The following is a 23,430-nucleotide window of genomic DNA, read 5'->3' on the forward strand; positions in this document are numbered from 1 at the left end:
CTGGACTGGTGCCCCTGTGTTATTTTAAAACTTTAGATCTCATTTGTTTAGTATTTTAACATGAGCCATTTGTTAATTCATTCAATCCTGTAACTGTATGGAATGATTTTTTCTAAATGCTAGGCTTTAAAGTGAATTGTACACAATGTCTGCAATGCAGAAGTCATAGTCAAATGCCTGGTGAAATATTTCTATATGAGAAATATTTTCAAAGGAGTTATAGGAGCACAGTAAAGAATTGCTTACTTCTACTACGAAGTTCCAGGGAAGAATTTTTCCAAAGGAAAGAATATCTTTGATGCGGAAAGATTACAGTTTGGCAACCTTAGATGAGAAAAGACTTAGCAATTAATGGAAATGTGTAGAAAGCACAGGGGCAGGTAAAGTCATGACTGATGCAACTATATAGTTCCTCCTCTGCCTCTGTCTTCTCATAGCTCTGAACGTTCTGTCACTTACTATTTTAAGATTGTTGCTTTCTCCTTCGTTGCCATTAACATAAAACTTAGCAAAACATTAGTCCTAGATATGTATTTGGTGAATAGATGAATAAATCATATCTCTAACCAACCATGGCTTTGTCTTTCTAATCCCTGGGTCTTTGCACATGTTCATGCCTCTTTCCATGGTGCCCTTGCCTGACTTCTGTCAATTGAAGTTCTATTCATACTTTAACTCACTCTTCCATCAGTACTTCACTTAAGCCTTTCCTGTCTTTTAAAGTCAAAATTGTCTGTCTCAATTTCTGACTTTTGTAGCAGTTTCTGTCATACCCCTACCACATCCCCACTCCTTCCTTTGCATATTAATTTTTTATAGATTTCCCATGAAAATCAGAAACTCTGAAGAATTAGATCTATGTATTAATTTGTCTTCTATAGCAAACCTAGAATATTGCCACCAAATACCAAAATTGAAAATGTGAAGAAATCAGTAATCACCTTCTTGGTGCCATCTCAGTATTTTCATAACCTAAGTTTATAATCTCTCATGAAATCACCATTTGGCAAGTACTTTATTGAAAATGTGTAAATTAGCTCCTGTTCTCTTTAAGTCTATAAGGCCACATGGCATATAGATGGAGAAAATGAGTGGAAGAATCATTTGTGTGTGCAGAACTGGGGATTGAACCCAGGGCTCTCCACCACTACATGCTCAGCCCTTAAAAAAAAAAAAAAAAAAAAAAAAAAAAAAAAAAAAAAAAAAAAAAAAAAAACAACAACAAAAACTTTATTTTGAAACAGGATAACACTAAGTTGCAGGCTGGCCTCAAACTTAATATCCTCCTGACTCAACCTCCTGAGTAGCTGGAATTACAGGCATGTATATGCATGACTTCAATTTTTTAAAGTTTATTTGTAAAACTGCAGATTATTTTTCTACAGTAGCCAAAGAGGTTGTGATTTCTAGCTTAATTTCTTCATATTAATTAGAAGGACTTTGATAGTTTTGCTTTCTTTTGCCCAGTAGCAGAGAAATGCATTGTTTGGTAAATGCTTCAGAGCAAAGGCACCATAACTTAGACTCTTTCTTTCATTTAATCCTTGTGGAAAACCCAGGAAGTTTGTGGTTATTACAGTGAAAAAAACTGAGACTCTGAAACATAAGTAGCTTTCCCCAGAGTTACACAGCTGAAACTGGCAGAAACACACATGCAGCTTGATTTCCATTTCCTTCTTCCTACTTACATTCTTGAAATAGTCAAATAAAATCTTTTGAACTCTTTTCATTTATAGTTATTTTTGTTTGTTTTTTAAAGTTCTAACACAGAGATTATGTACAGAAAGAAAAGAGTTTTCTCAAAGCAGTTTTAGAGTCTTGGAGTCTGGATTAGGAAGTCAGGTGAATAAATACAAAAAAGGCCTCTTGGTCTGTGTTAGGAGATGGCCATTTGTTCTGGGCATTCCCATGTACATATTTATGTTTCAACCACAGAACATTGTTGTTTCTTCCTTTGTGGTAAACTGGTGCCATTGTTACCTAAACTTGGACCTCTGTTAGCTGACATCAGCGTTTATGCTATATGAGGGCGAGGAAGACTATTCTACCACTTAACCATCTACTTTACAGAACTTAGATAAGGAATTATTCCCAAAATTACTTGGCTCAATTTTGGAATATATTACTATGTTGATTACTTTCTTTCAAACTTTAGTTTGAAAGAAGCACATCCTGAAAGATTTTTCTGGGATAGGGAGCCTGTATCAGGGAGAGACTTGACTAAGATGTAGAATTTCTGGAGAGTAACTTCCTAAATGTAAATGTTTGTACTTTTTTTGCAGTCAAGTGCAGTAGTACACGCACTTGTAATCCCAGCAACTTGGGAGGCTGAGGAAGGAGGATTGTGCATTCGGTCAGCCTCAACAACAACAAGGCACTAAGCAACTCAGTGAGACCCTATCTGTAAATAAAATACAAAGAAGGCTGAAGATGTGGCCAAGTGGTTGAGTGCCCCTGAGTTCAATCTCTGGTACCAATAATAATAATTTATTTGCATAATTAATAATGAAACTATAGGTAGAGTGCTTGTAGTATTTTGCAAGAATAAAATTGTAGGTACTGTCATCTGAAGAAAATAATCTCTATCTGTAATACTCTTTACTTGGTTTTATTTAGGCAGTTAATTGCTCATTTGCAAGTTTTCTCTAAGTTTTCAAATCCACGAGCCTTATATCTGGAATCGAAACTATATGAATTATATCTTCAGGTAAGTAAAATAAAGTCTTTATCATTTTCTTTGCCAGAGTAACTTGTAGGGTCTCAGTAGTTGCTTGTTGAACAGAACCTATGTCCATATTTTAATTACTTTTTAAAAAATAAATAAACACATTTTCGGCTATCTTGAAATTATTTTAGGTAACACTAATTCAAAGGTATTTCAGGTGATAAAACATTGGTGAGTTGTATTAAAAGTGAAAATTTAAAAAGCATGAATTACATCATAGGATTAGCTTTTAGTAGGGAGTTGTACCAAAAGCAATTGGCTACCTTTCCCTTCTAGTTAATTCAGCCTTCATGGAGGTCTAGAGTTTCAGGATCTGTTAAATGGAGTAAAAACAGATAGTTGGAGTAATTGTCTATTGATATCACAGTGTATGTCCCTGAATTCCAGAAAAGGCTGCAGAAAAAATTTAGTGTCAGAAGCAGAGTAAGTGTTGGATGTCATTCTAAACAATCTGAGAAATGTTCTTTTTTCATTTTGATATTGTTAGAGAAATTTAATTTCAGCAGAATTTATCTGTGTTCTGCCTATATTCAGAGAGACCTCATTTATAAAGTTCAAAGGAAACAAGATTCTGAACTTAATATTCAGGCAGTCCTCAGAGCCAAGTGTTTTTTCTTGGCATCTTATTGGCTCTGGTTATAGTGTAGGAATTTTCTTTATCACATGACCAACCCAGTTGGTTTAAATTCAGCATAGAGATTTGAGGTCAGAGTTTCATTTCCATTTTTTATTTGCATGTATTCTCTTTATCCTTTGACTAGAGAAAACTCATAAAGCTTTTGTTAGGAATCAGCCCAACACTTGCATAAAATTTTAGATTTTAGGAAATTTAATTGAGCAAATAAACATTTAAGAATATTGTCATCCCATGGCATGTGTATATGTTAATTTATTCTATAAAATATCATCTCCAGTTATTGCTACACCAGGACCAAACAGTGCAAAAAATAACTTTGGATTGCATTATGACATACAAACATCCTCATATCCTTCCTTACAGGTAAGTTGCTTAAATTTAAAGAAATATTATTTCTTTGGCTGATTTTTATCTTTTTGTTTAGGAGCTCCTTTATGAAATGTCTGAAGGCCTGAGAAATTTTCCTCTTTTCTAAGGAATTCATAATGCTGTTTTCAGTGGTAGAGTTATTCTCTAGCTAGGCTGGGTAGTGCACACCTATAATTCCAACTATTTGGGAGTCTGAGGGAAGAGGATGGAAAGTTTAAGGCCAGCATGGATCTACTGAGACCCTCTCTTAAAAAATAAATAGGCTCAGATTGTGGCTCAGTGGTAGACCACTTACCTAGCATGTGCCCTGGGTTCAATCTAGTGCCTCCCCGCTCTCCAACACACAACACACACACAGTTTTATATAGATAATAGAATAGGAAAGAGAACCTGGTGCAATGGTGCATGCCTATAATCCCAGTGGCTCAGGAAGCTGAGACAGGAGGATTGCGAGTGCAAAGCCTCAGCAAAAGTGAGGCACTAAGCAAATCAGTGAAGTGAGACACTGTCTCTAAATAAAATACAAAATAGGTATGGGTTGTGGCTCAGTGGTTGAGTGCTCCTAAGTTCAATCCCTGGTACCAAAAAAAAAAAAAGGAATGATAATGTAAAAATGTATGTTGTTGTAAAGTTTAATCATTCTCTCTGTCCCTGTTTATAGAGTGCCATAAAATCTTAAAGGTTAGGGTTAGGGAGTCATAATTCTAAAAACTAAAGAAATCTTTTGTATGCTTTTTATAAATAGCCAAATTGTGTAGTAAATCTAGTCTCTTGTAATCCATTTACCTTTTGAAATTTGAAGATATTTTTGTGAGACTTTTCGTATATGGAAACCAACCACAATATCCATTTAATATTTTGATTTAGTTGTACTTTTTGCTCTGTATACATACTACTCTTCTGTTTTTAAAAAGTCTTGCTGACTGATAATTTGTGCTATTCTCTTTTTTAAAGGGAAAACTTACAAAGGTTGCTTGATGACAGAAGCTTTAAGGAAGAGATAGTGCATTTTAGCATTTCAGAAGAAAATACTGTAGTGAAAACAGCCCACCGAGCAGATTTGTTTCCTATTCTAATGAGGTATTTATATTGCTGTTTAAAAACTGATTTTAAAAAAAAAAAGTTAATCACAAGCACAATTTTAAGTATAATGTTATGATTCTTTTCAGCAGTTGTAGTAGAATATATCGTTTTGTATTTTCTTTTGAATGCTTTTTTATTTTTTAATAGGATCTTTGGGGAAGTCAGTTGTATGTAATTTAGATAATTTTGTTTCTCATATGAGGAAACTTGTTAATACAGTATTGTTTTAATAATGATAATATTAAATTAGGCCCATTATTTCCCTAGGTTTATTGTTTAGAACCACAAAGGCTGGGTGTGCATGCCTCATGTGCACAAAGCCTTGAGTTCAATCCCTAGCACCACCAAAAAAGAAGAAAAAATCCATTTAAAGAAACTGAACAAAGAGTTCATTCCAGTATCTATAAATATCATATTTATATTTAATGATGTTACTGCTTTCTAAATTATAGATGGTGGAATACAAAGTTATATACAAATAATGTAGAGATCATATATTCAGAGCATTAAAAAATGAAGTTTAAAAATTTTAGCTAAGTGGCTCTGGGGTGATGGGATTTGGAAAGAGCATGAGAATAGGAATGGGATTTAATAGACCTTTACTTGCCATTCAGCTCTGGGATTATGTAGTCCTGAAAGCTGGTTTTTTTCCTTCTTAAGTTCTTTTTGTTTATATGTGGTTTTTTCCTAGCTATTAAACTAAAATCTTTGCAGTTTCCTTATTTGCATATTACTCTTATTTCATTTCCTTTTAATCACTATGTTCTTGTTTTCATTTTTCCTTGACTATACTTAACCTTTGACTTACCTATTTTACTGCTTCTTTTTTCACACAGAAAAACACCTTCTGGCCTTTTGTCTATATTTTTTTCTTCCTGCTTCCTGCTTCCTTTTGGCCTAATGATGATGATGATGACAATGATTATTTTTTATAAATGTCAATGTAAATATTTCATTTGTTTTCATTTTTCCAATTTAAATCTGCTGTTTCTCTTACAGCCTTTTAAGAAAAGAAAATAACTAGTATTGTGTTTTAGAATTAATGTGCAAAGAAATAATGTTCTTTTGACTTTTCAGAATTTTATATGGTCGAATGAAGAATAAAACTGGGAGTAAAACTCAGGGGAAATCTGCTTCAGGCACTCGCATGGCCATTGTTCTGCGCTTCCTTGCTGGGACTCAACCTGAAGAAATCCAGCTATTCTTAGACCTGCTATCTGAACCTGTGAAACACTTCAAGAATGGTACCTACCAACTGCCTCCCATTCCCTGCTGGATATGTTACTGTAGCAGACAACTTATGTAGAAACTTATAAAGTAATATGTTTCCATACTTTCCTGGACATTAGAAGTATTTCTAATTGGGTTGATCCTCCCAACCTTGATGACTGTCTTTCAGCTGAAGTGCAATTCATTTTAAACATTGAATTAGGTGATCTCACAATTGATCCTGGGAATTATCAGCACTCTTATGTTACTAAGTGCTTGATAAGCAAATGTGTATTATTTTGTGTATTTAGGCCATCTGAAAAATGGTGAATACTTATCCATACACAAAGAATGGGTTTCTTCTAAGAAATCAAAAGTGTGTTGCAAAATTTATTTGTCTTGGTATTTATTTATTCACTGAGTCATTCACCTATTGAGAGTGATTTATTGAGCACCTCTTGTACCCCAGGTACTCTGATAAGTTAAAAACAGAAAAGTGAGTATAATATTTGCCTTCAACCTCACAGTCAAGAATTGAAGGAAAGAATAGTGTATACACTGAGCTATAAGGCTCTGTGGTATGTGTGATACACAATGTTAGTAATTATTACTAATAATAATGGCCAACATTTATTAAGTGCTTAATTTATACCAGATGTTCTAACAGTCCCCTTTGCACACAACTCAATTGATCCTTAAAGCAACCACTTGAGCTATCAGTATATGATTGTCCCCATTTTATAAATGAGGAAACTGAGGCTTAAAGATTTACTAGAAGGTGGTAGAGTTGGGATTTAAACCCATAGTTGCTTTGGGTTATCTAAACATAGATATTTATTTGTAAGGCAATGTATTGAATTAGTTTGATATTTTTCTGTGATAGTGGGCCCAGCTGTTAAAAGAATTTCATTCAGTATAATATTGTCTTGTAAAGAAAGTTGACTCTAATGAATACAAAAGTTTTTGTTCATGTCTAGCCCCACTATAGGAGGGTAGAATGACTTATGGATCAGTTGATTCATGATCTCATCTCAGTTGGTTTATGTAAAACTTAAGTAATAACATGTTTTCAGTAAGCTCTGAAATCAATATTTCAACAGCTGTTTATAAGGGACTGTTGCTTTATTTCTTAGGCAGGGACTACAAGAGGTATAGAACATTGGATTCTCAGCCTTCGTGGAGTTTATAATATAGCAGAGCAGTTTTCATGAATCCACTGAACTCAGCTCATTGAAAGATGAGCAATACAAAAATATGTGTAAAGTTGTCAGGTGGAATGAAAGATTGTTAGTAACTCAGAATAATATTTAAAAAATTGGATGAGAAATGGGCCAAGAGACTGAGTTCTGTGACAAGTTTCTTATCCTCCTTTATTCCTGAGTTTCCTTATTTAAAGTGGGAATAGGAAAACCTGGCTTACTTAGCTCATTGAATATCTGGTAAGAATCAAAAAGAGATAGTATATGAGAAAGATGCATTGTCATTTATTAATTATAACAGTAGAAAATACTGTATTATAGAGGAAAATTGAAGCCATAATTACATATAGTAATAACATTTTACAGTACACAATTATCTCTTCTGTTTTGTTAGGAGAGTGCCATTCTGCAGTCATTCAAGCAGTAGAAGATTTGGATTTGTCTAAAGTTCTTCCTTTGGGACGTCAGCATGGAATTTTAAATAGCCTTGAAATAGTATTGAAAAATATTAGCCATCTGATCAGTGAATATTTACCAAAGATTTTGCAGATATTGCTCTGTATGACAGCAACCGTATCACACATCCTTGACCAGCGAGAAAAGGTGAGAGATTTGACTATAGATGCTTCTTCTTGGGCTGAGGAGTCTGGTTTACTTTGGGAATTGGGTTGGGGACTGAAATACTAACATCCTTCTAACCTAAATCTTCTTATATATAACCCTTGAGAGTGTCTCTTTAAAAATCAATCTTTCATTTATTAGGAGTCTAATATTTATGTACAAATATTTATGTATGACTAGCAAATGCAAATTCCTTGTTATCAAGTGTATGTTTTTAAAGGAGGTGGAATAATAGTAGACTTGTATACATTTCTCAGAAACTCAGCTCACTGAGCTGGTGTGTCTTGAAGTTTAATTTCAGGAGCTGAAGAATTGTTAAACTATCATCCAGTTGTCATTTCTTCAGAATGGTTGGTAAATAAATCAGTCACTGTTGCCATCATCCTTGTTACTTTGAGACATAGTTACATGGGACTCCAAGTAAATGCTTCCCTACAATTTGCAGTGTCTTGAATAGATAAGCAGGGAGATGAGATAAGACACATCAACTGGCCAGCTGCCAAGAAGTGTTCTGGAAGTTGTTTTCTGAATTGTATTCCAAATAATATACTTATGTTTCATTGAAACAAGTATATAGATGTAAGTGTACTCTTTGGAATTTAATGAAATAATCCGTACGTAATAATTTCAGGGACTGACCTCGAAGTAAAGATCCAGGCTCATTTCATTTATGAATATGTCTGGTGAATCGCCTCTCAAATACAGTCCTAATAAATGATTTACATTTTTAAATATTTTTATTTTAAAATAATTTCAACATAATAATAAGTGAAAATTGACTGGCAAAATTTTAGACTGCATTTTGGTGCTAGGCATGGATGCAAGTCTGTTTTAGTAGTGAAACAACCAGTGTAGAATTCCTCAGGTGGAAAGTCATGGCATGTTCTAAGAAGAAAAAAGGTAGAGGTGGCAGAAATCAGGAACATTGGGCAAGGTGACGTTCAGCTATAAAGTAGCTGAGTGGGTTATGTATACCTTGTAGGCTATGGCAGGAGGTGCATTTACATCTAAGTATAAAAGTACACTTAAGGAGCTGGGGTTGTGGCTCAGTGGTAAAGCACTTGCCTCGCACATGCAAGGCCCTGGATTTGATCCTCAGCACCATATATAAATAAATAAAATAGAGTTGTTGTTTTTTTTTTTTTTTTTTTTTTAAAGTACACTTAAACAGCTTAGTGGTGGGAAGTTCCTGAGAGTGTTGAAACAGGGGAGTGATAAAGATTGTCTGATGTTTAAAAATATCACTTTGGTTTCTTGATGGAAAAAAGGTTGTGGGAGGTCAAGAGTGAATACTGAAAGTAGGTCTTGGAAAAATCTTTCTGTGTTATATGAGAGCTAAAGGACCATAGGAAGGACTATGTTTATGCTTTATAGCAAGTGAAAGTGACTATGGATATATTAAACCATGAGAAGTGATAGCTTTTGTAAAGCCTGTAAAAGTCCTTTGAATTTTTGGTTAACTTAGAAGTTACTCAATAATGCAGCCTTGCTACCAGGTCACCAATCAGTAACTCAGAGGATCATTTGTGCAATTTCACAGTTCATTAGTTAGTGAGGTGTTAAGCTTATGCATAGTTTTGAGGTTTCTTCTTTTTATTTTTTAACAAGTCTATGAAATTCCTTAAAGCGGCATGATGCAATTATTCTACAGTGAATTTTCTTGAGTTAAAGTTTTACATTTATGTGTTTGAGTTCAGTTACACATTTGCTGTTTTATGTCTTTCCTATCCTTCAGGGTACTGACGACATTAAAAGATGTACTGTGAAGATTATTGTTCGCTTTGTGGGCGTTTTGTACATTTAAGTGGTGTAATAATGTACATAATCTCAGCCATACTGACAGTTAAGGAATTGAAGTCTACAGTTGCTCATTTTGAGAGTTTTTTTTCCAGTTTATCCAACAGTTTTTACTGGGTAGCCAGCACTGGAGTTGCAGAAACAAGTAGGGCCTGCCAATCCTACCCACAGGGAGGGAGGGGGATAGGTGGGATTGGAGAAGGACAGGGATGTCTTATTTAAAATCATGGTTGCTGATGTTGGTTTGGCATTTGCTTCAGATAATGGTGATACCAAGTTATTTTAAGTATCAGTGACAGTATTTATCTTTCACCCCAAGTATAATTCAGCTCATATAAAATACTGCCACTAGAATTGAAGCAGATCAGAGTGACTTATAACTATGTCACCTCTTGTATTTGCCTGTCATTTCTTTCATCTTTTTAACTTGTATAATATTAGCTGATAGTAGATGATATGTGAGATACTTTGGTCCCTTAGGTTTGTACAACAAATTAATTAAGAGCATTCTTATTAATTCTTATTTAAGTCACCTGAATTTAAAATGTACTATTTCAGATTCAAATCAATCTGTTGATCAGTGTATAAGATTTTCATGGAAGTAACTTCCCTTTTAGTTTTATATGCGATATCTTGGTCATAGACTTGATATTCAGCATCTGAGTGCATTTCAGTCATCTGTACATTTTTAGGGTGGTCTTTAGATGTTGATGTAGGTAATAAAAGTCATATATACAAATAAGTTGGCACTTTTGTGCCCATCACCCACAGTATGTTAGTCAGTTGGCAAAATAGTCAGGGGTTGAAACTTCCTCTTTAAGTCTGGTTTTTACAACATTCTCTACCTGATAGAAATCTCTGAGGCCATTGTCTCTCTTATTACTGGCCTACACTTTTTCATTTTTTAATATCAAGTGGAAATTCTTTTCCATAAAGTTTACTCTTCCCAAATTCATAGAATTTCTTATCTGTTGAATATCTTTGGGATTTTCAGTCTCTCACCTAATTTAATAAATTTGCATCCAGTTAAGATTTTAAGTTGAGGTCAACATTAGGACCGTAATGTCATTGGTGGGGACTCACTACATTATTCTACTTCGAGTCTGAACAATTGGCTGTGTGTTTGTGATTTTTATATCTCAGAGAGAAAGGAGAATGCAATAGAAATAGCAATATCTGTTATAAAAAGAAGTTTGCTTTTAATTCAGACCCATTGATCTTCCATACCTTAATTCATTCTCTTTACTACACAAAATAGTCTACGTTATGGAAAGGTCACAGATTCTTTGATTTGTCCCCTAGACTAATTTTAACAAGAATAATTTAAAACTTCTAGTTTTAAGAAAAGATACAATTATCCATGTTTATAGCAGCACCATTCACCATAGTCAAGTTATAGAACCAACTTTGTGTCTATATACAGTGGAGTTTTATTCAACCATAACAAAGAACAAAATCATTTGCAGAAAAATGGATGGAACTTGAGAGCATTACTTTAATGAAATAAGCCAGACTCAGAAAATCAAGGACTATGCTTTCTTTTGTATGTGAAAGCCAGAGAGAGAAAGGGGAGTGGAAGTAGGATCTCAAGAATTTGACAGAGAAATAGAAAATAACAATTAATAAACAATTTGGAAGATTTTAAGTGGCAAAAAATAAGAATAATACAGTGTGAAAATGAAAAGGAACATTACTCTGAGTTGAAATGAAGTTCTAATTCTTTTTCCCCTAATCCTGATTCTGAGGCATTGAGATGGGTGGGGGTGGGGGGTGGTGGAGGAGGTTTTGTTTAGAACATTCTATTCATGCAAAGTTGTTGCAGATGTGATTATTTTTTCTTAAGGACAGTGAATGTGATTTTACTGGGCAGTGATAGCAGAGCACTTGATGTTTTTTGCTCTGATTTTCCTTCCAGTTCAATGAGAATAGCAATGTGACTTGCTCCTTTGATGTCCCCATGTGAATCAGAGTCAATAGATTTAATAACAGGATTTTCAGTTCAGTTTGACATCTGAGCAGGAGAGCCTTTCTGAGGAATCAGGAAAAAAAATTGGGTATGTACCTTTTTTCATTTTCTTTTTTTTTTTTTTAATATAGCAGATCTTCTGTTTTGCAGATACAGCTGAGGTTTATTAACCCACTGAAAAATTTAAGACGTCTTGGAATCAAAATGGTTACTGATATCTTTTTGGATTGGGAATCCTATCAGTTCAAAACAGAAGAAATTGACGCTGTGTTTCATGGTGCAGTTTGGCCCCAGGTAAACCTAAATTTCTATTTTCTGCCTGGGCATCTTCTGCTTCCTTATTATTAATTTAACATCTCAGTCTGCCTCCTAGACATGAATGTTTATTCTGGTCTTTTTTTCTTAACAGCAAGCATTTCTTTATTTCTGAAAGTTTTCACAACACATTTTTTCCCCCCTCCACTATTAGATCTAAAGATCAAGAGTTTAGTTTCTTGAATATGTAGGCATTTGTACTTAAAACTAATTTGAATATGATTGTGTCTCTAAACAAAGTTAACTTTCATAGCTTCTTACAAATAGACATTGAGGGGAAATATTCAGGTGTTTTTGGTGTGCGTTTTCTTGTTTGATTTCTCTATTTGTAATCACTTGATGCTAGAGATGTAGATACAGCACAGAAGACTACAGGAGAGATTTGATCTTAGGAGATTTCTAGCTGCATGAACTCTCAATCCTTTCTGACCATTTGAAATCTAAAATACCTGATTCCTTCAAGTCAAGAACTTCCATGCATCATCTCTGCCATTTCTTTAATGTCAATATTATTTTGCTTCCCTTTATCTTTTTCTCAGCCTTTGTTTACATGTTAATCCCTGTCCCTTGTTTTTTGCTTCATCTTGTGATACGATTTCTCTGTTCTGCTTGTTGGTTGTTTTTGCTTTTCTATAATTCTCTGTGTTTTTATTTTATGTTCATTTTAAATTTTATTTTGTAGATCTGCAGGCTTGGATCTGAGAGTCAGTATTCACCTACTCCTCTGCTGAAACTAATTAGTATATGGAGCAGAAATGCAAGGTATAATATTCCCCCTTCTCCCCCTTTAAAAAGGGGTGGTGTTTTGGGTTAATCTAATCAAAACTAGCCTAGGGAACTTCTTAAATCTAAAAAGTCTGACTCCTTGGAATCCTCATGGCAGGAGGTATGCACATGTAGTTTTATGTAGAAAAATTAATGAATGAATATTTCAGAACCACTCCATGGGAATGTTACTCTTTGATTAAAAATAAATTCACATTTTGAAGTTCACTTAGAGTTTACGTAAGTGTCCATCAGATATTAAAATAGGTTTTTCCATCTGTACAGAAGTCTAATGTTTACCTAAATGCATGCAGAGCTGAACAATAGCCAGTATCTTTAAGCTTATAATAAGGATAAATTGTCTCAGAAATTAGGTGAACTCAAGACAACAAATACTTCTTTACCAACTAGAGTGATTGTACAGTTTATTGTCCCCTACATTTCTTTGTGTGAAAAGATGCTGAAACTAATGAGGCTAAGACAACCAACATAACTGGGACTTTCCTTGACCACACTCTCAGTTGTACTGATTCTCATTACCATGACCCTTGCTTGGCTCAGTCTCTTCCTCCTGGGAGTACTGTCCACTCTTTTAAGGCCCTGACATCACATACAACTTTGATTGTACTCTCTATCTTTATAATTATCTGCCCAAGCCTCCTTGCGGACAGAAACCATTTCTCACTCATAATTATGTCTTTCTCCACACAGGGTTGCTCCTCTTAATCCATGTTTAGTCAGTATTCATTGCATGTTGAATGAATGGTTGAAGTTTCTGATTGAGCCATACACCTCAGCATGGAGCAATATCATTCTCCTATGGCCTCTGAGCCTCAGTTTCTCCACCTATAGAATGGAAATAAAAAGAGTCCTACCTCATTGATAACAGAAATGATAATATGTAAAGTATCTTGCTTGGAACCTGTGCATACTGTGCCCAATATTTATTATACAGAAAGACATATGAATACAACCTCAGAACTTTTTCATCAGCTTGTTAGTACTAAGTACTTGAACTCTTTTCTCCAGTGATAGTGAATTGATAGCAAACTATCTGAATTTTTTCTTATAAATTGTTAGTATTATAGCTCCTGGAAATTTTTTAAAAAATTAAAATTTAAGATTTTAAAAAATATTTTAGATTTTGAAAACATTCTAAAGGGGGAGATTTCACATTAAAAAATAAAAATAGGCTTTCACATGTTTTTTTCAGAAAGGGCTAAGACTGGAATTAGACTGTGGTTCAGATTTCATCTCTACAACTTTTTTAGTTGTTTATTAGCACAATGACTTTGGATAAGTCTCAGTTTTTTCATGTGTAATGTGAAAATACTACTACCTAATAGAGATATTGTAAGGATTAAATAAGAAATGTACAAAAAGTGCCTAAGTAGTATAATGTTTACGAGGTGTGCTTAGTTTAGATCAAGTTTTAGATTTTAAAGTAATTCCTCTTTTAAGCAAACCTTTTAATGTTCATACACACTCGTCTATATTTGTTAAACTCATTGTAAAAATTCATATGGAACATATTTTAGAAATAAATGTTGGAAAATAGGTGATTATTACAATGGTTTTTTCCCTGCAGATATTTTCCTTTCCTGGCTAAACAGAAACCTGAGCACCCAGAATGTGATATATTGACCAATGTCTTTGCAATTCTCTCATCAAAGAATCTCTCTGATGCCACAGCCAATATTGTGATGGATATAGTTGATGACCTTCTTAACCTTCCAGATTTTGAGCCTACAGAAGCAGTCTCGAGCTTGCCAGTAACTGGATGTGTATACACTGCCGACACAGTAGTAAACACAGAAGGTGTGTATGTTGTATAAAGCAAATAATTCTGTGTCTTCAGAGGCAGTGACTCTTCTCAAAAATGAAAAAGTCCGTAGAATTGACTTTCTTAATTGAGTGCTCAGAGTTTCTTTTCTCTGGAAAGTAATACTCTATTTATAAAAACTGAATTTTCTTTGAACACATAGGAATGCAGATTACTTATTGCCCTCAGAGTCTCAGTTATCCTTTAGGAAATTATCAGATGACTTCTACCATTATCTCTCTGATTTCTTCTTACCATATTACTCCAAAAATTCTATTACTGTTATCAAAAATGGATTAAATAAAGCCTCATATATCTCTAACATAAATTTTTGTTTTATCTAGCAATATAAGTCTTTTAAGTAAGAAAAAGTTATTTAAGGTTTAGAGTTGAAATTTAATTGTTTATTAGTAGTTGATTACTTTCTGTATCTGTCATCAAGAAGATACTATACAGTTATGCTTTATAAGAATTTGTGAAAATCAAGACATTAATAATTGTGTTTCAGAGTCTATCACTGTGGGAGGAAGATTAATTCTACCTCATGTACCTACAATTCTTCAGTACCTCAGCAAAACCACAATAAGTGCTGAAAAGGTGAAAAAGAAAAAGAATAGGGCACAAGTCAGTAAAGAACTTGGTATTCTTTCAAAGTAAGTAACATTGGTACTTAAAAGATTACATTATCATGCATGGTTATGCTTTTTTTTTTTTTTTACATGCTTTTCAATTAACATGGTAAATAAGTTTAAAAATTTTTCAGTAGTATGTAGTAGTTCCTAGATTCAATACCCAGTACTACTATCACACACACACACACACACACACACACACACACACACACACACACAGCATATCTGTAGGGGTGGGAGTGTACCTCAGTGGTGTAGCAGGGGGTTTAGCACGTGCAGTGCCCTGGGTCCAGTCCCTAATACCAAAAAAAACTTACAGTATTTTAAATGCCCTACACTTTTAAGTTACAGAATTGTTTCTTTGCTGACATAATCACTAGAAACTTCTTATGCATTTGCCTTCATGTAATTAAAGACAGTTGACTTCAGAGTCCTACATCAAACTACTAGATTTTTGCTTAGTTAGTATTTGCATATTTTAATTAAAGCCTTGGCGTCAGTGAGATCATTACCCTTTTCTGTTTTATCCTTTTTGTTTTTGATTTTTTATCTTAATTGGAAAAAAATGATTAATTTGAAAGAACAGATTGTTTTGTTTTTAAGAGTCTGTTTGTCAATAGACCCTAGTAGTATATAATTGTGATTTCTGTAAAGGGCAAGGTTAGTAAACCCAAGTGCAAGAAATGACTTTATCTTAGGGCTTAGGGATATAGCTCAGTGATAGAGTTCTCCCTTAGTATGTACAAGGCTCTAATAATTCCCCTGTTACAGGGCTGTTACAAGAGTTATTGAAATACTGTATGTAAAACCTTAAATCTTAGCAAAAATGTTATTTCCTTGCAAAGTAAGAAATCATAAATTCCACCAGGCATGATAGCCCACACCTGTAATCCCAGTGGCTTGGGAGGCTGAGACAGGAGGATTGTAAGAACAAAGCAAGGCTCAGCAATTTAGCAAGGCCCTAAGCAACTTAGCAGACCCTGTCTCAAATTTAAAAATGAAAAAAAAAGTCTGGAGATGTAGCTCAGTGGTTAAGTGCCCTGGGGTTCAATTTATGATATCAAAAAAAGAAAGGAGGAAGGGCGGGAGGTGGGGGAGAAAGAAAGGGGGAGCCCACCTATGGGATCAGATATTGTAAAAGAAATAGAATCATCCCAGGAACCTGGTGTTGTAGAGGAATAAGATTAGAGGGCACTGCTAAATAACTAAGTTAACCTTCTTACACATGTACAGTACTCCAAAGCCACTGTCAGTTCAAATGTGTTTAGTTGCTAATGCTTTTCTACAAAAAGTTAACTTCTTAGAGAAATATTCTCAACTTGTTTGTCTTCCTAACATATCCATTTGTTTCCTTCTCTAGGATAAGCAAGTTTATGAAAGACAAAGAACTAAGTTCTGTCCTCATTACACTTCTCCTTCCTTTCCTCCACCGTGGCAATATTGCTCAGGTACAAATTCATACAACATTTATTTTGTCTTTGAAGTGGCACTTTATCACTAGTTACAAGCAACAATTTTACTGTTTTTTTGGTTTTGTTTTGTTTTTTTGTGTGTGTGTGCTGAAGATTGAACTTGAGCACTCACCCACTAAGCCACATCCCCAGCCCAATTTTGTATTTTATTTAGAGACAGGGTCTCACTGAGTTGCTTAGCACCTCACAGTTGCTGAGGCTGCTTTGAACTCACAATCCTCCTGTCTCAGCCTCCCCAACCACTGGGATTACAGGTGTGCACCACTGCACCCAGCTGTTGGTTAAATTCTTTGATGCGTCTGTCCCAAGGAACTTAAAAAACTATATAGAAATTAGATGTAGAAAACTTTTCACAGAAATAGGTATGGGGACAGGCAAAAAGGTAACACATCATCGTCAGCCACAACAGTAAAAGTTTTAGTCTCTTTATTTTCTTTGTTTAGTTTCTAATTTTTAGTCTCAAATATGGATCACATGGTAAAACTCAATGAAAGTCAGACTTTTAATATTTAGACATAGTGAAGAATTTCTAACCCTCAAACCCTTCCTCAGTTATGTGTCTCTGAGTGGCTCATTCACTCATTCAATAAGGCCTCAGGAGCACTGATCATCACTCGCTATAGCACTGTGTAAAGCACTTTCAGTTTAGAATACCACAAATCTGTGGATGACCAGAAGTGTCTTGTTTCCCTTCAGCAAGCTTGTTTTGTTAGCTGTTTTTTGATTACACAATTGCAGAAATTATGTTTCAAAACCACATTTTTCTCTATTAGAATTAAAGGAAGAAACTATTATCAACATTATTGAGTCTTATATTAAGTTAAAATTCTAAAACCTTTTAAAAGACTATGCAGTTATTTTTCCAGGTACTACTTTTACATATCAATCATTATTTCCAATGCTATAATATATCAAAATACAAGTTGACTTGTTCTATAAATTACTGAAATGAGATTTCTCATTTCTTCTAAAGGATACGGAGGTTGATATTCTGGTGACAGTGCAAAACTTGTTAAAACACTGTCTGGATCCTACAAGCTTTCTCAAGCCTCTTGCCAAACTCTTCTCAGTTATTAAGAACAAGTTGTCAAGACAGTTGCTTTGTACAGTGTTCCAGGTATGTAATATTTATTTCTACCCCAAATCACCCTTTCTTTAAAAGGTAACTGTGATATAGTGACACAGCCATATCAATGTTTATAGCAGCTCAATTCACACTAGCTAAACTATGGAACCAACCTAGATGCCCTTCAGAAGATGAATAGATAAATAAAATGTGGTATATACACAATGGAATACTACTCTGCCTTAAAAAAGAGTGAAATTATGGCATTTGCCAGTAAATGGATGGAACTGGAGGATATTATGCTAAGCAAAATAAGCCAATCCCAAAGGCCAAATGTTTTCTCTGATGTGCGGATGCCAATTCACAATAAGTGGGTGAAGAATGGATCTATTTTGGACTAGACAGAGGAGAGGAAGGGACAGGAGGGGCTATGGGGATAGGAATGACAGTAGAATGAATTGGACACTGTTACCCTATGTGCATATACGATTATATGACCTGTGTAACTCTACAATCATGTACAACCAGATGAATGAGAAGTTATACTCCGTTTATAGATGACATGTCAAAATGCAATTTACTGTCATATATATTAATTAATACAAAATTTAAAATATATTTTAAAAAACTGACATAAAAAGCATCAGAACAACCTTTTTTTGTGACAGTAGGATGGTTTTGTATGAATTTGTGTACTGAGCTAAGGGGAGGAAGTCAGAAAATTTAAAATTCTATTCACTGATCAACCATTCTTTTCCTTTTAGAGTCTTTCTGATATTGAGAGTGGACTAAACTATATTACTGATGTTGTCAAGGTAAGGAAGGAATCTCATTTCTCTTTGATGTCAAAAGCATTATCATTTTTAAGATTTATGCACCTTATCATTTATGTGATTTCAATGGCATTTCTTGTAGCTTAATGCCTTTGATCAACGACATCTTGATGACATCAACTTCGACATTCGCTTTGCAGCATTCCAGACCATCACCTCTTACATTAAGGAAATGCAGACTGTGGATGTTAACTTCCTAATTCCAGTTATGCATAATTGTTTCTATAATATGGAGGTAGGTTTTTATAGCAAAATTGTGTGAGATTTTTATTGTTTGATAATACAACCATCTAATACTATCACCTAATTTTTAAATTTGTTTTTGTCAAGGATAAATGTTTTTAGGATAAAATTTCTTTTAGATGAAGAATTTTTCACCTGGCAAAAAACTTACTGTTATTATTTGAAAGACAGATATTTCAAATAAAATACTGTAGGTAGAAGCACTTCAAAAAAAAGTAAAGTTACATATTAGAAGAAATCCAAAGAGATAGAAAGTAAATTAATGTTTATCAAAAGCTGCAGGAAGAGGGCTGGGGATATGACTCAAGCGGTAGCGCGCTCGTCTGGCATGTGTGCGGCCTGGGTTTGATCCTCAGCACCACATACAAACAACGATGTTGTGTCCGCCGATAACTAAAAAATAAATATTAAAAAATTCTCTCTCTCTCTCTCTCTCTCTCCCTCTATCACTCTCTCTTTAAACAAACAAAAGAAAGCTGCAGGAAGGCTGGGGCTGTGGCTCACTGGCAAAGCACTTGCCTAGCATGTGTGAGGCACTAGGTTCGATCCTTAGCACCACATACAAATAAACAAATACAATAAAGGCATTCTGTCCATCTATAATTACAAAAAACATTAAAAACTCAATAGAGAAAAAAGCTTCATGGAGGGAGGAATGAGCAATGATCTATGATGAGTATAGGCCTTCTTTTAGGGGCGACAAAATATTCTGAAATTAGATACTGGTAACAGTTTCACAGCTCAGAATAGACTAAATAACCACTGGATTATGTACTTTAAAAGGATGAATTTTATGGTATGTCAATTACATACCTTTTTTGTTGTTGTTGTTAACTAACTTGAAAGTTTGCCCTTTTTATTGATGATATGGTAGAAGTAAAAGGTATTTGGGTTATTGTAAGTGCCATGTTGCTGGACTGAACAAAGTTCGAAAATGGAATCCTTGCTTTTTATTAGTTATGTAATACCATCTATAAACTGTGCAGCATAATTATTTGTTATCATGTACATGAAAAAATGCTCTCCCATTTGGAGCTTATTCTTGATATATCACTTCCAGTTTCAACACTGGTGTTCAGTGTCACTGCCTGGTTGGCTGAATTGGGAATATCTTCTTTACACTAGGCTACATTCTTCAGACCAGGAACTCTGGGGCACGTAACCAAAATTATTCCAGCCAACTCTGTCATTTTCAGTGGTGACCTAATGGTATTGAATATTGAAAATTGGCTTCAATGGACCTGTTATACTGCTTGTTTTGGGAAATTAAACTAACACATACCCTTCATAGTGCTTCTTGAAATCAAGAGACACTTCTCAATAAGCATAGTTTCTCAAAGTCACTTATTGATTATATCCCTCACATTCCTCCACTGTGTTCGTCCTGAGTTATGCAATACTCAAGGTGCATTTCTTAGTAGGGACTTTTATAAAAACCAGTGATAATATTTCACTTTCCTTAGGAAATAATATTTCATATTGTATGTAGTTATTATACAGAATAACTTGGGTTCTTTTTCTTATTTTTAGTTAGGAGATATGTCTTTAAGTGATAATGCCAGCATGTGCTTGATGAGTATTATCAAAAAGCTAGCCGCCTTAAATGTCACAGAGAAAGAATATAGAGAAATCATTCATCGTTCACTCCTGGAGAAATTGAGGAAAGGATTGAAGAGTCAGACAGAGGTATTGTAACTTTGTCTTTTGAATACTTTTATCTGAGGTTTGGTTTTAAACTTTCATTCTTCTGCCACTGTTGTGTAGAAAAGGAGTCAGGCTTAGTTAATTTAATTAAGATACTTGAAATAGTGACCAAACGTTTAACAGGAGAGTGGGAATAGATGGGAGCAATCACTTTTGATTTTTTTACAATGGGAATGTTTAGTGATGGTGGTGGTTCTTAATTTAATGGCTTTCTTGGTGCCACCTCATTTTATCTAGGAAGCAGATTGTTTTAAATTTTAATATTTTTCTTGATTTGCAGAGTATTCAACAGGATTATACCACAGTACTTTCCTGTTTAATTCAAACCTTTCCAGATCAGCTCGAGTTTAAAGACTTGGTACAGCTTACTCATTACCATGATCCAGAAATGGACTTCTTTGAGAACATGAAGCACATTCAGGTACACAGCAGTTCTGCTTTTCCCTACCTGGAAATATGTCTCATTTAGAAAACATATTTTTAACTTCCCCCAAAGGTTTAATAAGTTTTTCTTTCCTTGGTTGTTATTAGATTTGCAAATAAGATGATTGTTTCCTGGGATATGATTATTTTAATGATATCACAAACCACAAATCATAATAGTATACCTTTCTCTGTCTTTTCCTAAGTTTCAGTGCTTTGGGACCTATTGTTGAACAAATGCTATAGGTTGCATTTCTGTAAGTAAATCAAGGTACAGTTTGCTCATGTAACAAATGGACTGTGTTTGACTCCTTTAATATTTCCATGGAACAAGACAGTGGTCCTAAGGTAGAGCTGGTTATAAGTGAGATTATTCAGTAACTAATTCATATTCTGTCTACTCACAGATCCACAGAAGAGCAAGAGCCTTGAAGAAACTGGCAAAACAGCTAATGGAAGGCAAAGTTGTGATGTCTTCAAAATCTCTTCAGAATTATATTATGCCTTATGCCATGACTCCAATTTTTGATGAGAAAATGCTCAAGGTAGGGCATTAAATCTAGAAACTGACAAATCTCTGCCCATATCATGACACACTTTGCCAAAATGTCAATGAGTTGATGGCATCTGCATTGCCATCTTCACCATAACTAGAGGCTTAGAAGAGTTCTAAAGCTGTTATCACTATGCCTAGTACATAGTAAGTGCTATGTAAATGTTGATGTTACTTGAATCTTTAGTATTATTATTACCTCACAAAACCCATCCACAAAACATTCCCCTTCTAGAAATGGTCATATTGCTGAGATAATATACTTTTATTTTTGTGTCATAGGACTTCTGGTAAACTCCACTGATCAGCAGAGCCTTTGCCTAAATGGCTCCTAAGAAATGAGATAAAACAATAGCTACCTTTCACATTATACCAGGTACCAGGCACTGTTCTGTATACTTGACTTCATCCTCACCACTGCTCAACTTTATGGGATAAAGACTTGTTTACCACTGTTTTACAGGAGAAGAAACTGAGAGTGGGTGAGGTTTTATAAGTTTCACAAAAGTGGAGTTGGAACTGGTGTTTGAATTCTGGCTGTTTTAACCTTTGTACTATACAGAGCTTAGAATAGTGCCTGGTACCTGGGGAAAAGTGGCTGAGTATTTATTGATTATATAGATTAATGAAAGGTGGAACAAAGAAATGGTCACAGAAGTTTAATTGTGGTAATGTCAGGATTTGTGACTTGAGTTTATGTAATTTATTACATGGCCTTTTACAATAATAGTGTTTATTTGTTTATTAAGAAATATTTAAAAGAATGATGTAAGTAAATCAGGTGCCATTGTACATGCCTATACTGTCTCAGTTTCTTGGGAGGCTGAGGCAGGAGATTGTGAAATTGAGGCCAGCCTGGACAATCTAACAAGATCATGACTCAAAAAAAAAAAAAAAAGAAGAAGAAGAAAGAATCTAGTAGTTAAAAGATTGCTCCTTGAAACTTCATTCTGATAGTGTCTCCCTTTTAACTGACTTTTAGACATTTACATGCAATATAATTGTTAATAAACTTTGGCTGTAAACTTATAATGTATTTTTCATTTGCCCACATTTTATTTTCCTTCTGTTGGATGAATTTGTTATTTTTTGTTAATTTATTGGTTTCTGTTGACTTACTACTAATTGTAATATTTTTATCATAGGTTTTTTACTTCATTAGCTTTAAATAATACAGTACATTGTTATTTTTGCTTTAAATAGTCACTCATCTTTTAATGAGATCTTAAAAAAATAAGGAAAAGGTGTTTTATATTTGCTTGCACATTTGTAATTCCTGGTGCTCTCTATTCCTTTGTATAAGTCAAGGTGTTCATCCAGTATTGTGCCCTATGTATCATGAATTTTAACACTCTAATTAATAGGAGCATGGACTATTTTCATTTTTAAATAGTCTTTGATGACTCTGTCACCTCTTTTTTATGATTCTTTCCTCTTCTCATCCTTACTCACATATACTCATCAGTACTCACCTGGAGTTTCAAGGGGCTTTCTGTGTATATGTCTCTTCCTCTGGTAATCTGCCCTGTGGGCTTACTACCGTAGCCTCAGCTCTGTCTCCTTAACTCAGGGAGATCACTGGGCCATTCTTTAACCTTCCTGTGCTGTTTGTGACTGCAGTTCTCTGCACATAGTAAGTTTGTGTAATTACAAGACTCACTTCATGTTTCTTTACTCACTGTTCTGTTCTCCCATTCTGTTTAATGTTCAGAGTATGAAAAGTGTTGTTTCATATATTTTTGTCTCCTTTTCTAGTGATGTTTCTGAGACAGCATTTTGTCGTTGTTGTTTGGTACAAGGAATTAAACCCAGGGACACTCAACCGCTGAGCTATATCCCCTGCCCTTTTCTATTTTTTATTTAGAGACAAGTCTCATTGAGTTGCATAGGGTCTCCCTATGTTGCTGAGGCTAGCTTTGAACTAATGATCCTTCTGCCTCAGCCTCCTGAGCTGCTGGGATTACAGGTGTGTGTCACTGTGCCCAGCTAAAATAGT

At 34.5% G+C, this 23,430-nt stretch overlaps 1 protein-coding gene across 3 annotated transcripts in view; it reads left to right on the forward strand.

The window, feature by feature from the left end:
• UTP20 (UTP20 small subunit processome component) overlaps positions 1 to 23,430 on the forward strand; it is a 91,404-nt gene that overhangs the window by 37,813 nt on the left and 30,161 nt on the right. For all 3 annotated transcript variants that reach the window (XM_081309298.1, XM_081309299.1, XM_081309300.1), the window contains exons 23-38: positions 2,617 to 2,707; positions 3,640 to 3,725; positions 4,686 to 4,811; positions 5,892 to 6,058; positions 7,617 to 7,825; positions 11,757 to 11,900; positions 12,604 to 12,683; positions 14,275 to 14,504; positions 15,017 to 15,161; positions 16,501 to 16,588; positions 17,586 to 17,729; positions 18,443 to 18,493; positions 18,594 to 18,746; positions 20,285 to 20,440; positions 20,739 to 20,879; positions 21,289 to 21,426. In XM_081309298.1, coding sequence (XP_081165424.1) covers positions 2,617 to 2,707; positions 3,640 to 3,725; positions 4,686 to 4,811; positions 5,892 to 6,058; positions 7,617 to 7,825; positions 11,757 to 11,900; positions 12,604 to 12,683; positions 14,275 to 14,504; positions 15,017 to 15,161; positions 16,501 to 16,588; positions 17,586 to 17,729; positions 18,443 to 18,493; positions 18,594 to 18,746; positions 20,285 to 20,440; positions 20,739 to 20,879; positions 21,289 to 21,426 — 2,149 coding nt within the window. The remainder of the gene's footprint in view (positions 1 to 2,616; positions 2,708 to 3,639; positions 3,726 to 4,685; positions 4,812 to 5,891; positions 6,059 to 7,616; positions 7,826 to 11,756; positions 11,901 to 12,603; positions 12,684 to 14,274; positions 14,505 to 15,016; positions 15,162 to 16,500; positions 16,589 to 17,585; positions 17,730 to 18,442; positions 18,494 to 18,593; positions 18,747 to 20,284; positions 20,441 to 20,738; positions 20,880 to 21,288; positions 21,427 to 23,430) is intronic.

This window comes from Spermophilus citellus (assembly GCF_964194105.1).
Source record: "Spermophilus citellus genome assembly, chromosome: 10".
In the NCBI taxonomy this organism is placed as follows: Eukaryota; Metazoa; Chordata; class Mammalia; order Rodentia; family Sciuridae; genus Spermophilus; species Spermophilus citellus.